The 15,278-nt window shown below is 46.1% G+C and overlaps 1 protein-coding gene across 2 annotated transcripts in view; it reads right to left on the bottom strand.

Moving 5' to 3' along the window:
* Nucleotides 1-6: 6 nt before the first annotated feature.
* Nucleotides 7-15,278, bottom strand: part of SVOP (SV2 related protein) — a 70,323-nt gene continuing 55,051 nt past the window's right edge. For both annotated transcript variants that reach the window (XM_006151495.1, XM_006151494.2), the window contains 7 exons: nucleotides 14,895-14,968; nucleotides 10,818-10,894; nucleotides 8,443-8,550; nucleotides 4,850-4,961; nucleotides 2,600-2,681; nucleotides 2,015-2,104; nucleotides 7-680 (listed from right to left, as the gene is read on the bottom strand). In XM_006151495.1, the coding sequence (XP_006151557.1) occupies nucleotides 474-680; nucleotides 2,015-2,104; nucleotides 2,600-2,681; nucleotides 4,850-4,961; nucleotides 8,443-8,550; nucleotides 10,818-10,894; nucleotides 14,895-14,968 (750 nt within the window). In that variant the 3' untranslated portion in view covers nucleotides 7-473. The remainder of the gene's footprint in view (nucleotides 681-2,014; nucleotides 2,105-2,599; nucleotides 2,682-4,849; nucleotides 4,962-8,442; nucleotides 8,551-10,817; nucleotides 10,895-14,894; nucleotides 14,969-15,278) is intronic.

The raw sequence follows: 15,278 nt of genomic DNA, 5'->3' as shown, positions 1-15,278 counted from the left end.
ACCCACAACAAAGCTGCTCAGGCCACACCCAAGTCGCCTGCGATTTTAAAGAAGAAAACCTGGGACCAGGGTGAAGGAGGAAACCTGCCAAACAGGTCTGCTTGGTGGGTGGCAGGCATCACCTGGTCTGGGCCCGAGCCATATCTACAGAGATCTCTGGTTCTTGTTCACCGAGGGTATGACTCTGGGTGGCATCTGTTGGCTGCTGGCAACATCAGTCCCTCCTAATGTGGCAGTTCCCATGCAGATCCATTCCCCGCACACACACAGGACACCCTAGAGCATCGTGTCCCCATCCCCAGGGGGACCTCAATGAATATGAAAGAACAGAGTCAAGACACAAAACCCTGTCAGTCCAGGTGGCACTCCTGAGTGAGTTCTTGATGTCGGCAGTGACGATCAGTGCCCAGCGGGGCTCTGCCAGTTCCCCACGCTCCGCAGCCTCAAAGGCCAGCTCAGTCCCCCGGTGGCCACTACTCCTGAGAGCCAGAGTTCGACCTGGTGACGCCCGCACCATGCGTCCCTCTGCCGACCATCTCCTGGCCCCACTCTCGGTGGCTGGACTCCTGTAGTCCTCGACCTTTGGTCTCGATGGGCAAAAAGCAGGAGGCCAGGGCGGCCAGGAGGCAGCAGCCACTGTAGACGGCCAGAGTCAGGTACACGGAGGATTCCAGCATCACCTGGGACAGGGAGGGGCAGGTCAGGGAGAGCTTCCCTCGGGGAGCATGGGCACCCCACATGAGAGCTCTGGGGGCTGTGGATTCCACCCCCCTTTTACAGAGAGGAAGACGGAAGCTCAGAAGGTAAGCAGCCTATCCAACCTCATCTAGATAAGGGAGGATCTGGGATTTGAACTCAGGTACATCAAGCTCAGGAGTCTGGATTCTTTATAACTAGTCTACCTCCTTGAGCAATGCCTGTGCCAACTTCCTAGCTGGATGGCACTGGGCAAACCACACGGTAGAGGCGAATTCCATTTCCTTTTCTGCAAAATGGGCAAAGGGACAATATCGCTGTCACTTCCTAATGAGAGGCTACCAGGGGAGTACCTGGCACCATGCAGGCATGCGACAAGCTGTCAACCGGTGTCAGTTAGGAGTGACATACAATGGCCAAAACAACACAGAACAATGCGGAACAGAAATGCTTTGCTAAAACATGCATGGGAATTCCATTTATCTGTGAAACCCAAACAGGAAAATACATAGAGATAGAAAGCAGGTTGCTGGTTGCCAGGAGCTTTAGAAGGCGGGATGATGAAAATGTTTTGGAACTGGGGCCAGATGATGGTGCAGCAGTAATGCAACTGAACACACATGGGAGGGTCCTAAGTTTACACGCGGGGCGTCTCTCTACACACAGGGTACATGCACGTGTACTTGTGACCACACTGGCTGAGCCTGGAGGTGGATCATGGTGCGAGGACCCTTTAAGGAATGTCTCTGTCTCTCTCTCTTTCTCTCTCATGGAAGAAATAAATAAACTTAAAAACATGTTTTGGAACTATTGGTCATCAGGAATGTCATGATGCATTTTTGCATAGAAAAAGAGAATAATACATCATGACTTTCCTGACGACCTAATAGAGGCGGTGACTAAACAGCACTGCAAACACACTGGATTAGCCACCGAATTGTTCATTTTAAGGTGGTTCATTTGGGGGCCAGCAGATGGCTTGGTGGTTAAGGTGCTGGACTTTCACACAGCCAACTGCGGTTTGAGTTCCGGACCTGGCAACTTGAAAATCATGCCGGGCATGTGTGCATGCATGCACATGTGGGATTGTGGTGTGGTCATCCCCCAGGGGATGATTTCTCACCTCCCCTCTCTGTCTTTCTCTGGCAAGTGCACACACCCTATGGCAAAAAAAAAAAAAATTCAAATAACACACACATGCGTGCACACACACACAAAGACAAAAAAAATCTCAATTGGATCCCTAAAAATAGAGATACTTCTTGCCATGCGGTGGGCCTTGCCATTCTCATCCCCTCTGTTTGGGCATGCCACCTACCTGTGCGATGAACGGAGTGATGAGAGCACCCACTCTTGCCATGCCACTGCAGGTGCCCAGGCCTAGCGCCCGAGTTGCCGTGGGGTAGACCTGAAACACAGCAGCTGGCGGTTAGCTTGGGAGAACCCCTCCACCCTATCCAGCTCAGGATTGATGGGACTGACTCCCATGGCAGGCCTGAACTTAGGGTGAATCCTTCAGGTGTTGGAGGGATTCTCACACTAAAGGGGATAAAAATACAACTGAGAAAGAAAGAGGGCACAAGGCAGAGCTCTGGGTGGATCCAGCAAGGAGGTTCTGCCTGCCCTGGGCCTCCCATGTGGCCTCTGCCTTCTGAGCAGCAGCAACAACCAACCCATGCTACTACGCCTGGGCCTTGTTTTTGGCTTTATACAGTTATATGACCTTTGAATTTTATAAGCAGAAAGGACAATTGAAAAGTAAGCTAAAACAATGATAGAGTTTCAGAAATTGCAGCTCAGCCCCAAGGACAAATTTCATTCTGAGCAGCTCATGCTGAAAATTTCTGGAGCCATGGCACCCCACCCACATCCCACCACGGCTGCTCCCAGACACTCCTCCTACCTCAGGTGTGTAAACATAGGCTGCTTGGAAGCCTCCAGAAATAAACGCTCTTGCAATGAAGAGTAACAGAGTGAGCACATTTCTAGGAAGGGGGGAAAAATGCAGATGAACAGGTATTATTTTCTGCCTGCTCGTTTAGCGAAGCGTTTATCTTCCTGGACAGAATTTACACCCTGGAAATTGGCAAAGGTCAAGTACCACCCAACACACACTCATGCACACCTGCAGGTGCACACCTCCCGGTACCACCTCTCAAGTTCTGCTTTTTGTAAGTTTATCGTTCTCTAAAGCACCAGGATGAGATGGGAATGTCTGTAGGACCCAAGCTAAGGGCAGGGTTGGAAAGGAGTGATATAAACAGACAAAGCCCAGAGAGGATGCTGTGGGGGTAGGAATGGAGCCAGGAGCTGCTGACCTAGGGAGAGTAAACTACTACTCAGTATTTTGAATATAATTCTAACCCGCAGACCCATTTTATTGTTAGCATAAATTGTATTGTACGCCAACATTTCAGGATCTCGCCTACGTTTCCAGACCTTCCTCAGACCAAGACCTGGCCCATGGTTTCCTCATCCAGTTTAGTCTGGGCCCTCTCAGAGGTCAAGAGAGGCACAGGTCATTTCTAAACTAGGAGACTTCTGGACGTTCATGGAAAAAATGGAATTAAAGTACAAATTTATTGCGGTGCAAAAAAAATTGAAATACATGCATAGTTTTTCCATAATACACATTTTCAACGAACTTTTTGAAGACCTCTCATATTTTAAGGTTCTTGGTCACTTTAAAAATGGAGAAGTATGGAACCAGCAGGTGGCATGGTAGTTAAACCCACATGCTAGACCACAGTTCGAGTCCCAGACCTGACAGCTTGCTTTCTCACTTTCCCTATCTCTCTCGGGTGACCACATGTGCCCTATAGTAAATTAAAAACCAATAATAATAACAAATAAAAGAAGATAATTATTTTAAAAAGTAAAAATAAATAAAAATGGAATGAAAAACAAGTTTACAAAAGAGGGTCTATCTGAAATATTTCTACTGAACAAACTAACACTTTTAACGCTTCCATAGTGGTGCACATACACTACCACATATAATACCACTCAGCCATAAAAAAACAATGAGACCTTGGCATTTGATGGGAAGTAAACAAATACGGGAGATTTACTGCTAAGCAAAGCAAGCCAGAATATAAAAGAGAAGCACTGTGTGTCCTCACTCAATGTATACCAAATGTCCGCACTCTATTACAGATACTGAAAGACCGGAAGGTCTAAAGGCATGGAGAGCAACTGTGGACCCTGGAGACGGTGTGGGGGCAGGGTGGGAAACGGGGGAGGTGAGAGGGAGGAAATCAAGGAGAAAAAGAAGGAAACAAGACAGGTAAGGGACATAAAAATGGAAAATTATCTGTTGATGATAATATATACAGTAAAATCTTTGGTTGAACCAATATACAGTATATTCAAGAAGGAAAAATTCATTGGTATGCTGTTATAATACACAGTGATTGAATGTAAAAAGAAAGTGCTAGAATAAATTAATTAAATTTAATTAAAAAACCCATACATACATAAATTTTTAAAAAATTGTAGAGAGTTTGTTTTTTTTTTTGAGAGGTTTTTGCTGCTATAGGAGGTGTGCGTTCGCCAGAGAGACAGAGAGAGACAGAGAGACAGAAAGTGAGAAATCGCCCCCTGGGGGGATGGCCACACCGCAATCCCTTCTCCTCCAAAGGATCTTAGGCACGCATTCACAAACGCCTGGCGTGAGTTTAAGTCACGGGATCCAGGACTCAAACCGTGGTTGACTACATGGGAGACCAACGACATAGCAATTACACCAACTGCTGGCCCCAAGAGATTTTTTTTGCTATAGGTGCATGTGCTCGCCAAAGAAACAGAAAGCAAGAAGTTGCCCCCTGGGGAGGATGGCCACGCCATAGTCCCTTCTCCATTCTCTGCTCGGTATCTTGGGCACACATGCACACACGTATGGCAGGAGTTTTAAGCTGCCAGGTCCAGGACTCAAACCGTACACCATCTACTTGTCCCATACATACATAAATTAGACAACTACATGTATGAGCCCATTGGAAGATGATATCAACAGTCTAAATTTGACATTATTAGGCCAAAATTGGGTTCAAAGTGCACTCTCCCCAAACTTGAGCATGATCTTTTGATTGGTTATGAGGCAGCCATGAGCCTCAGTCCCAATAAGGGGTTGGGGATCCTTCAGATAACCCACCTTCCAACACAGATAAACAGTAGGAGGCTGCAGAAGGAGAAGATGACGAAACACAAGGCCATGGTCTTCTTGCGGCCCAGGCGATCAATAATCCAGAGAGTCACAAGGACACCTACGAAGAGAGCATGGGCAGGGTAGGCACCTTCTGATGTGGTTCCCCATGGATGATCCAAGCCATGTATTATCCCAAGTGGACTAGACGTGACTCACTTCTACTGACTTTACTACAGCAGAAGTGATCAGAGGTCTCTGCTGAGCTTAGGTTATCAAAGGCCGCCTGCATTCTCGCTCTCCCTGGCTCTTCTCATGTGCTAGCCTTCATGGAGAAACCCACCCAGCCTTTGGCCAACAGTCAGTGAGGAACTGAGGCAAGGACTTGAATCCTTGAGGACTTGAATCCTGTCAACAACATGTGAGTGAATGTGGAAGCAGAGCCTAACTGAACTTTCAGATAAAACCGGAGACCCTACGCCAATCCCTCGACTACCAAAGCAGAGGACCGAGGAAGCCACTTCCAGATTCCTGATGCACAAAATCTATAGCATAAAGTGACATTTTAAGCCACTAATTTTGGGGATGATTTGTTACATGGCAAGAGATAACTAAAACAAGTACCAAGAGGAGCCTGAATTGTAACATTTGGGCAACAAAATGCTGGGGCTGAGAGTCAGTAACGCCTGGGTTCGAAGTCCTCATCTTGCCTCTAACTTGCCAAGTAGCCTTGAGCTAGTCCCTTGTCTTCTCTGCGCCTGTTTCTTCATCTGTTAATGGGCCTAAAAGAAGTTAACACTCCCTACCTCAGTTGAGGCAGTATAGCATAGTTCTTAACAACAATAGTAGTAAAAACAATAAATATAATTTAGGCTAAGCATTTTTGTTGGGTTGTCAGAGAAGTCATGACGTGTTGGGAACCAGCAGTTAGCGTAATGGCTATGTCGCTGGACTCCCACGTAGTCGACCGCGGTTTGCGTTCTGGACCCGGTGGCCTTAAAACTCACGCTGGGCACATGTGTGTGCGTGCCCAAGATCCCGAGAGGAGAATGGAGGAGAAGGGATTGCGGCGTGACCATACCCCCTGGGGGGTGATTTCTTGCTTTCTGTCTCTATGTCTCTCTCTGTCTGTCTGGCGAGCGCACGCCCCTATAGCGGAAACTTCTCAAAAAAAAAAAAAAAAGTCATGACGTGTCTTTGATTAGAAAAAATACATCATGACTTTCCTTTTTTTGGAGAGATTTTTGCTACAGGGCATGTGTGCTTGCCAAAGAGAGAGAGAGAAAGCAAGAAATCACTCCAGGGACGGCCACGCCGCAATCCCTTCTCCTCCATTCTCCTCCCAGTATTTTGGACATGCACACACATGCATCTGGTGTGAGTTTTAAGCCACCAAGTCCAGGACTTGAACTGTGGTCAGTTAATGTGGGAGTCCAGTAACATAACTGCTATGCCATCTGCTGGTCCCACATCCTGAATTTTCTGACAACCCAATAGATTTCTTATCTTGTTTAATCATCAAAACAGCCCTCTAAAATAAATGCTAGTAACAATCTCACTTTCCACGCTTACTTAGTCAATATATTAAATAGCTATTGTGTATCAGGAACTGTTCTAGGAGTTTGGGATATTTCACTGATGACAAACAAATAAAACAAAAAATATAAAAAAGAAGAAAAGGAGAATCTAAGTTTCAGAGAGAAAAAAAGCACAGGAATGACAAATGCTTAATATTAGTGAAAATATCATTATATAATTCCTCTTTTTTAAAAATTTAACTTTATTTTCTAATTTGACCAGAGAGAGACAGAGTGAGAGCAAGAGCGAGAGTGAGAAAAGTGAGAAAGCAAGCCGCCAGGTCCGCGACTCAGACCACATTTGGCCATGTGGGAGTTCAGCGCCTTTAACCACCATGCCACCTGCTGGCCTCCTATAATTCCTCTTAAAGGATAAAGGATAAATCACCTCTGTGCCACGTGCAGGTCTGGATTTTTGACACTCTACTGATTCTTTCCAGTGTGTCTGATATTGGGGGACAGTCCATGAGTCTCCTGTATTTTTTGCACATCTTGCAAAAAGAGACATAGCTGCCATTTTTGTCCTAGACTATCATTTTTAGGCAAACAGCCTTGGAAGATAGAGAAACTGTCTCCTCTGGAGCAAAATGAGTGATAAAAATGATGTCTCCCTTTGGGACAAAGATGGAGCAGGTTTCTGGAAACTCATCGTAAAAGATTTGGGAGGCCAGCAGATAGCGTAATGGTTGTCACTGGATTCCCACATGGCTGAGCATGGTTTGAGTCCTGGACCTAGAGGCTTGAAATTCATGCTGGGCATGTGTGTGTGCATGCCCAAAATCCTGAGAGGAGACTGGAAGAGAAGGGATTGTGGCGTGGCCATCCTCCCAGGGGGTGATTTCTTGCTTTCTGTCTCTCTGCCTCTCCAGTGAGTACATGTGCCCTAAAGCAAAAATCTATGAAATAAAATAAAATAAAATAAAATAAAATAAAATAAAATAAAATAAAATAAACTATTTGGGTTACTTAGCCTGGGGTTCCTCAACTATATTGCAAATTCATTTCATGTATAGTATCCACCTAGATCATCCCTGTGGGACTTGGGAGAAATGAAAACTGACACCAATATACTTGTTTCTATGGTTTCAATGAGGTTCCCCCCCCACAAATCCACATGTTGAAACTTGCTTGCTATTGTGAAAATACCGAGAGAGTGAAACTATGACTACGGTAGTAAGAAGCAAGCCTTCTGGGAGGTGAATAGAATTAGATAAGGTCATCAGGGTAGGGTACCCATGATTGAATACTGGTGGCTTTAGAGGAAGAAGATAAGGGACCTGAGCTGACAAACACTCTTGCCCTTTTGCCACTGGATATTCTGCACCACCTTGGGACTCTTTTGAGAGAACACACCAGCAAGAAGGTCTTCATGAAATATGGCCCCTCAACTTTGGACTCCAAGAACCATGAGGTGAATAAACTTTATAAATTACCTAGTCTGTGGTCTTCCATTATTAGCAACAGAAAAATGAACTAAAACACTACTCATGCTGCCTTGCTGTAACAGTCTTTTGTCTCTGACCCAAGAGTCTCATGTCTTCTGCCAACATGCATAAACTAGGCAGCTTAACTTGTTAGCCTTCAAGAAGAGTAAAATTGCAGTCCCTTTACAGCTCTTAAAGACTTGTAGCTAGGGTCATCAGGTGGCATGGTGGTTAAGGCACTGGACTCCCAGATGACTGACTCCATGGTTTGAATCCTGGACCTGGTGGCCTGAAAATCGCACTGGGTACATGTGCACGCATACCCAAAATCCCAAAAGGAGAATGGAGAAGGGACTGTGGCATGACCATACTCCTGAGGGGTGATTTCTCACTTTCCCTTTGTCTGTCTGTCTCCTGAGAGCACATGGATCCTATGTCAAACCCTAAAAACAAACAGAAAAACTTGCAGCTAAGGACTGAGGAAAAAAAATGTTTGAACTAAAAATGGGATTTATTTCCTGCTGGCACAAGTAGAGTCATCACCTGGACCGCTGCCATTCTTGGCTACCTTCTGCAGCCCCACCTTACACAGGTACCTCACCTGGGAATTCAGAGAGAGTGGTCCACAGCAGGTCCATGTAATCCTCCTCACTCAGGTACTCACAGGCGAGGCTGCATTTTGCTTCTACTGCCTTCTTCCGGCTAGAGACTGGTGGTGGGAGAGAAAGACAGGAAGATCCATACACAGAACCTGGAATCATGCCCTCATGCTCCCATACCTTCTTTCTGGGTACGATTCAGTTGGAGTGCCATAGGAAGAGCCCAGGTTCAGAAGATAGGCATCCCCAGGTATGGTTGCATATCTAACCAGCAGTATGCTAGCTGCGTTTCAACTCACAGTTTCTTCATAAAACAGGGGCTGATAAAACCACTGTGCAGGACCAGCAGTTAGTGTAATGGCTATGTCGCTGGACTCCCACGTAGTTGACCGTGGTTCGTGTCCCGGACTTGGTGGCTTAAAACTCACACCAGGCGCGTGTGTGTGCAAAAGAGTTTGTCAAGTCCTGCTTTAAAACATTCCAGTAGGGTGCCAGCAGGGTGTGTAGTGATTGTCACACTGGACTCTCACATGGCTGACTGCAGTTCGAGTCCTGGACGTGGTGGCTTGAAACTCACACTGGGTGTGTGTGCTTGGATGCTCAAAATCCCAAGAGAAGAATGGAGGGGAAGGGGCTGCAGTGTGGCCACCCACCTAGGGGTGATTTCTCATTTTGTCTCTCTCTCTCTCTGTCTCGCTGGCGAGTACAAGTGCCCTATAGCAAAAATCTCTCTTAAAAAAAAAAAAAGAAAAATTCCACCGGACCCTCTGCTTAGCTTAAGTATGTCCACTATCAGAGGAGGCAATCTGCTCAATCGATAGCAAACTCAGATAGGCCTGGTTGCGCAGTGGTTAAATGCTATGCAGAGGAAGCTGGATCCTACATGGTCAACCAGTTTTGAATCCCATCACAAGTTGCTTGAAAAACCTGCAGGGTGAGTGCACATTCCCAGGATCCTAACAGAATGTAGAATTGGAAGAAAAAGGATTGTGGCATGACCAGGTCCTACAGGGATGAGGGGTGGGGAGGTGAGGAGGGGGGATGTGCTTTTTCTCTCTCTTTCTCTCTGTTTTTTTCTTCAGCCCTTTCCTGCTAATTCATGATTTGCTATCTGTTCAAATAAACTTAAAAAAAATTGTTTTTAATTGCCAAAGGGGACATGTGCTCACCAAAGACAGAAAAACAGAGAAGAGGGAGAGGGAGAAAGCATCCCCAATGGGGCCTAGTCTTGCTGCAATCCCTTCTCCTCCATTTCTCCACCCCATCAGGGTTTGGAATATATGCACACACATGCCCAGCGTGTTTTTCAAGCTGCAGGGACAGGGGCTCAAACCATGGTCAGCTGTGTAGGATCTGGCTACTTTAACCATTAGGCCACAGGGCTGACCCTACACTTTAAAAAAAAAAATGTTTTTAGGTTTTTGTTGTAGAGCACGTGTGTTCCTGGGAGAGAGAGAGAGAAAAAGAGAGGGAAAGCGAGACATCGCTCACCTCCCAGGGGGAATGGCCACACTGCAATCCCTTCTCCTCCATTCTCCTCTTGGGATTTTGGATATGCATGCACATGCACCTGGCATGATTTTCAAGCCACCATGTCTGGGACTTGAACTGTGGTCAGTCATGTGGGAATCCAGTGCTTTACCCACCATGCCGCCTGCTGACCCATATTTAGTATAATGTACCTCAGTTTAACTTTTCCTTTTTTTTTCTTTCAAATTTTGCCAGATAGTTCATCTGCTTTCCAGGGAGAGACAGGGAGAAAGAGGGAAAAAGCACCCTCCGCCCCTAGGGGATGGCCACATCATACCCCCTTCTCCTCCATTTCTCCACCGCACTGGACTTTAGGCACGTACACACACACACCCGATGTGTTTCTCAAGCTCCGAATCTGGGACTGGAACCATGAGACTGACCACGTGGGATTTGGCTGCCTTACACCAGGCTATGGAGCTGATCCCGGTTTACAAAACCCTGACATAAGATTTGACTTCTGGGGCCAGGCAGGGTAGCACAGCAAAAACACAACTGACCCCACATGGAAAGACGTGCAGTTCACATCCCAGGACCTCCCTGCACAGGAGGGGTATGTCCCTGTGATCCTGGCTAGCTGAGGCTGGGGCTGGATCTGGCCTGGAGACCCTGTTGGGAATGCCTGCCTCTCTCTCCTCTCTTTCATGAAATAAATATTTTTTAAAATGTGACTGCTGATATCAGGTCCATTATGAGGAGATTGTCCAGGTTTCCACCAAACATCTTGTAAACCACAGAATTTGTGCAAGGCCGCACTCTCCAAGGACAGAAGCCAGGTGGAGTGTGCGTGTGATGGTGTTCACATGGGGCCGGGTGGTGAGTGGGGAGGGAGAACCGCCATACTCACTGCTGCAGACATCTCCTGCCTGGAAGAGCTCTGTGGTGAGCAGGACCAGCCCATAGTAAGAAAACGCGTTGGAAAACCTGCCAGGAGGAAGAGAGAAGGGTAAAGAAAGGATAGGAGAAATGCCAGGCCCCCGGGCCCCACATCCTTGGGAAGAACCTGTGTTCCCAGCAGGGGAGACCAGTCTGGGTCATTCAGAGCTTTACTGTGGACTGTGAGCAGGAAGATGGCAGGTTTGGTTCCAAGCATTGAATATCGCGATATGACAACAGGAAGTAATCTGGTGTCTTTTGAAAGACCAAGAACTATAGCGCAATACCTCAGAAAGTTCATGGCAAAATGGAATTCAAGTACCAATCTATGTTGGTGTAAGAAAAGTTTTAAGGGACCAGTGAATGACATAATGGTTATGTCGCTGGACTCTCATGTAGTTGACCACTGTTCAAATTCCTGGACCCAGGAACTTAAAACTCATGCTAGGAGTATGTGCATGCGTGCCCAGAACCCCGAGAGGAGAATGGAGGCGAAGGAACTGCAGCATGGACACCCCCCCCGGGGGATTATTTCTCACTTTCTGTCTCTGTCTCTGTCTCTCCAGCAAGCACACATGCCCTATAGCAAAAATCTCTCTAAGAAAAAAAAAAGTTTTGAAATCCATACATAGTTTTTCATCATACACATTTTCTATGAACATTTCGTTATTTATTTTTAAACATTGTTTATTTATCTATTTATTTGTTGTGATTTTCAAGCTGCCAGGTCCAGGACTCCAACTGAAGTCTACCATATGGGAATCCAGTGCCTTAACCACCATGTCACCTGCCGGCCCCATTTATGAATATTTTGAAGATGCCTTGTATTATATCTGAGACACCCCACCTTCAAGTCTGTCTACCCAACTAGTAACAGGAGAAGAAGATTTCAGGGGACCAAAATTTGGGAAAAAACAGTCCCACTGATACCTGTTGGGGCTTCCAGGTCAAGCTGGTCAATTCGGACATGTGATTTGAGAATTACAGAACAGAGAGGAGAACGGATTGTGGCATGGCCATCCCCCCTGGGGGGCGATTTCTCGCTTTCTGTCTCTGTCTGTCTGGTGAGCGCATGCGCCCTATAGCAAAAACCTCTCCAAAAAAAAAAAAAAATTACAGAACAGAATGACTCAGTTTACCAATTCCTGACTGATCTAGGAACTAGAATAAGCATGTTTTCAGGACCAGAGTATTCTCATATAGTAGAATTGTTATCCAGGAACATAGTCATAGCCAGAAGCTTATCATTAATTTTCTTGGGTTATCATTTGTGCTAGAGGAGCTGGCAAGTGGTACTGTGATTAAGGTGCTGGACTCCTACAGAGTCAACCATAGTTTGAGTCCCGGACCTGGTGGTTTGCTTTCTCACTCTCTCTCTCTCTCTGGTCAAAATAAAAAATAATGGGACCAGCAGTTAGCATAATGGCTATGTTGCTGGACTCCCACGTAGTCGACCACGGTTCGCATCCCAGACCCGGTGGCTTAAAACACACTCCGGGCGCGTGTGCGTGCATGCCCAAGATCCTGAGAGGAGAACAGAGAAGAAGGGATTGTGGCATGGCTATCCCCCCTGGGGGGTGATTTCTCGCTTTCTGTCTCTCTGTCTCTCTCTGTCTAGCAAGCGCATGCGCCCTATAGCAAAAACCTCTCAAAAAAAATGACAAATAAAATTAAATAATTCTTTTAAAAAATAATAATTTGTGCTAAAAATTTAGTGACTTCTTCAGCACACTAAAATTAGTAGCTAATGGGGACCAGCAGCAGCATGGTGGTTAAGGTGCTGGACACTCCCACATGGCTGACCACGGTTTGAGTTCCGGACCTAGTGGCTGGCTGGCTGGCTTTCTTTCTTTCTTTCTTTCTTTCTTTCTCTCTCTCTCTGGTCAAATTAAAAATAAATGAATGGATAAATAAAGTTAAATAAATACTTCTCTTTAAAAAAAATTAGTAGTTAATTGCTTTGGCATTCAAGTTGTGTCAGCTCAACTAAACTACCTATGCTCAGAGGTAGATAATTCCACTGCCTTTTAAAAAATCCTATGGACTCCACTTATTCTCAGTATACAGTTGGTGTTTAATAAATGCTTGGTGAGTTGATTCAGCTCTTCGGAATATAGGGTCAGAGCTGGAGCTCAGTTTTGTATATTATCAAAGCTTTTTTCTTCTCCCTGAAACTGACAACATTTGAGACATGTCCTACTCAAAGGCAAATAGGAAAATTGAGAACTGGTTAAAAAAGAACACTGAGACTTAAGCCCGGTGAATCATATACACTGTTAATGCTGCACACATGGTTTAGTGGAAAGAGAATCGAAAGAATGGCTGAAATGCAATTCATTGTGTGTTCAAGGTAATGACTGTACTTTCTGCAAATGCTCCTGGATCCCATAGCTATTATTTCAGAAAAGTCGAAAAGGACCAGGACCGAAAGATCTAAGAATGCCCACCTTGATCAAATCAGAGGATCCCAAAATACGTGCTGTGTGCCACCTGCAGTACCCAAGGTAATATGGGCAGAAGGAGGACGCTGATACAACAAAATACTAAATCTTATTGTGGAAAGAAAATCTCCCTTTGGGGAACAGCAGGTGGCATAGTGGTTAAGGCACTGGACTCACATACGGCTGACCGCAGTTTGAGTCCCAAACACGGCAACTTGAAAATCATGCTGAGCGCATGTGCTTATGTGCCCAAGATCCCAGAGAACAAAGGAGAAGGTTTTGGGGCATGGCCATCTCCCGGGGGGGGGGGTGATTTCTCACTTTTTTTCTCACTGTTTCTCTCTGGCAAGTACATGCGCCCTATGGCAAAAGCCTTCGGAAAAAAATCCCCTTTAAAATTCTTCTCAATTCTTTGGATTATATAGCAGTGTCATGTCTGGGATAATAAGTCCTAATAAGTCCTTAACCTCCCCTCCCTCTTAGTCTCTTAAATACAGAGGCTCATTGCCTCAGCAAAGCATCAGTTTAGCTACTTTTTACTGTATTTATCTCTAAGCCCACTTTTCATCTATGGCTTATAATTAGATGTTTTCCTTTAAAATAGAGACATCAAGTTTCCTTTTAATGTCTTTTTTTTTTTTTTGCCTTTTTTTTTTCTTTTAGAGAGATTTTTGCTATACAATCACCAGAGAGACAGAAAGCAAGAAATCACCCCCATGGGGGGCATGGCCATGCTGCAATCCCTGGTGCTCCATTCTCTTCTCGGGATCTTGGGCATGCATGCACACACGCCCAAAATGAGGGTTTTTTTTTTTTTGGAGAGTTTTTTTGCTATGTCGGTGTGTGTGCTCGCTGGACAGAGAGAGACAGAGACACAGAAAGTGAGATATCACCCCGCAGGGGGGATGGCCACACCATAATCCCTTCCCCTCCATTCTCCTCTCAGGATCTTGGGCACGCACACACACGTGCCTGGCGTGATGTTTAAGCCACTGGGCCCAGGACGCGAACCGCGGTTGACTACATGGGAGTCCAGTGACATAGCCATTGCGCTAACTGCTGGTCCCAATGAGTTTTAAGCCACTGCGTCTGGGACTTGAACCGCGGTTGACTATGTGGGAGTCCAGCGACATAACCATTACATCATCTGCTGATCCCTCCTTTCAATGTACTCTTTATTTACTTTTCACCAGAGGGCACCATAGTGATGCTGCCATCCTCTACCTTTCTCCCTCCTTTCAGGATTTTGGGCACACATACACACAGACCCAGCATGTTTCTTGAGCCACCGGGTCCAGGACTTGAACTGCTCAGTCAGCTATGTGGGATCCTGCTGCCTTAACCACCAGGGCACAGAACTGGCCCTAAAGTTTCCTTTTAAAAGACACATATCTGAGTAACGAGCCAGTGAAACTAAATAAGAAGATTAGGAAAATAATAATAGAGGCGATGGCGCAGATACAGCAGAAAGCAGGAAGGTGATTTCCAAACGACTGCACTTTGCAAACACTGCCTGAGATCGAAGGTTTCTCCATGTGTCACATGAACACAAAAGTCAAAACAGGATGTGGGCGAGGGGATCAAAGTGGTCGACGAACAGCTCTTACCATATAAACCACAGCAACAGAGTTGTCCATCTAAAATGGGGCGTGAAAAGGTCTCTCATTTTACCTCGATCTTCCTGTTTGAAGAAAGGACATGCTGTTTATTTTTTCCCCTGCAGTGGATGGGGGCCTGAGACCGGAGCATGCCCATTGCTGTGAGGGAGGGGGTTCTGGTGGGAAGAGCACTTCAGCTCTGAGAACCCGGGACTCAAATCCACAGCCCCAGCCTCTCAGTCCCTCAGCCCCTCCAGGCAGGACCCAGCAAGTCCAGGGGTTTGAATCTCGTGGACGGGATCATTGCACACCAAGCAACCTGGAAACCCAGAGCTGGAAACCGGATCTTCAGACCTGAGGCCACTACACACACACACACACACACACACACAC

The sequence above is a fragment of the Tupaia chinensis genome, unplaced genomic scaffold (assembly GCF_000334495.1).
Source record: "Tupaia chinensis unplaced genomic scaffold, TupChi_1.0 Scaffold000320_1, whole genome shotgun sequence".
NCBI classification, from domain to species: Eukaryota; Metazoa; Chordata; class Mammalia; order Scandentia; family Tupaiidae; genus Tupaia; species Tupaia belangeri.
The sequence above is the reverse complement of the archived record's forward strand: the minus strand, read 5'-3'. Positions and strand labels throughout refer to the sequence as shown.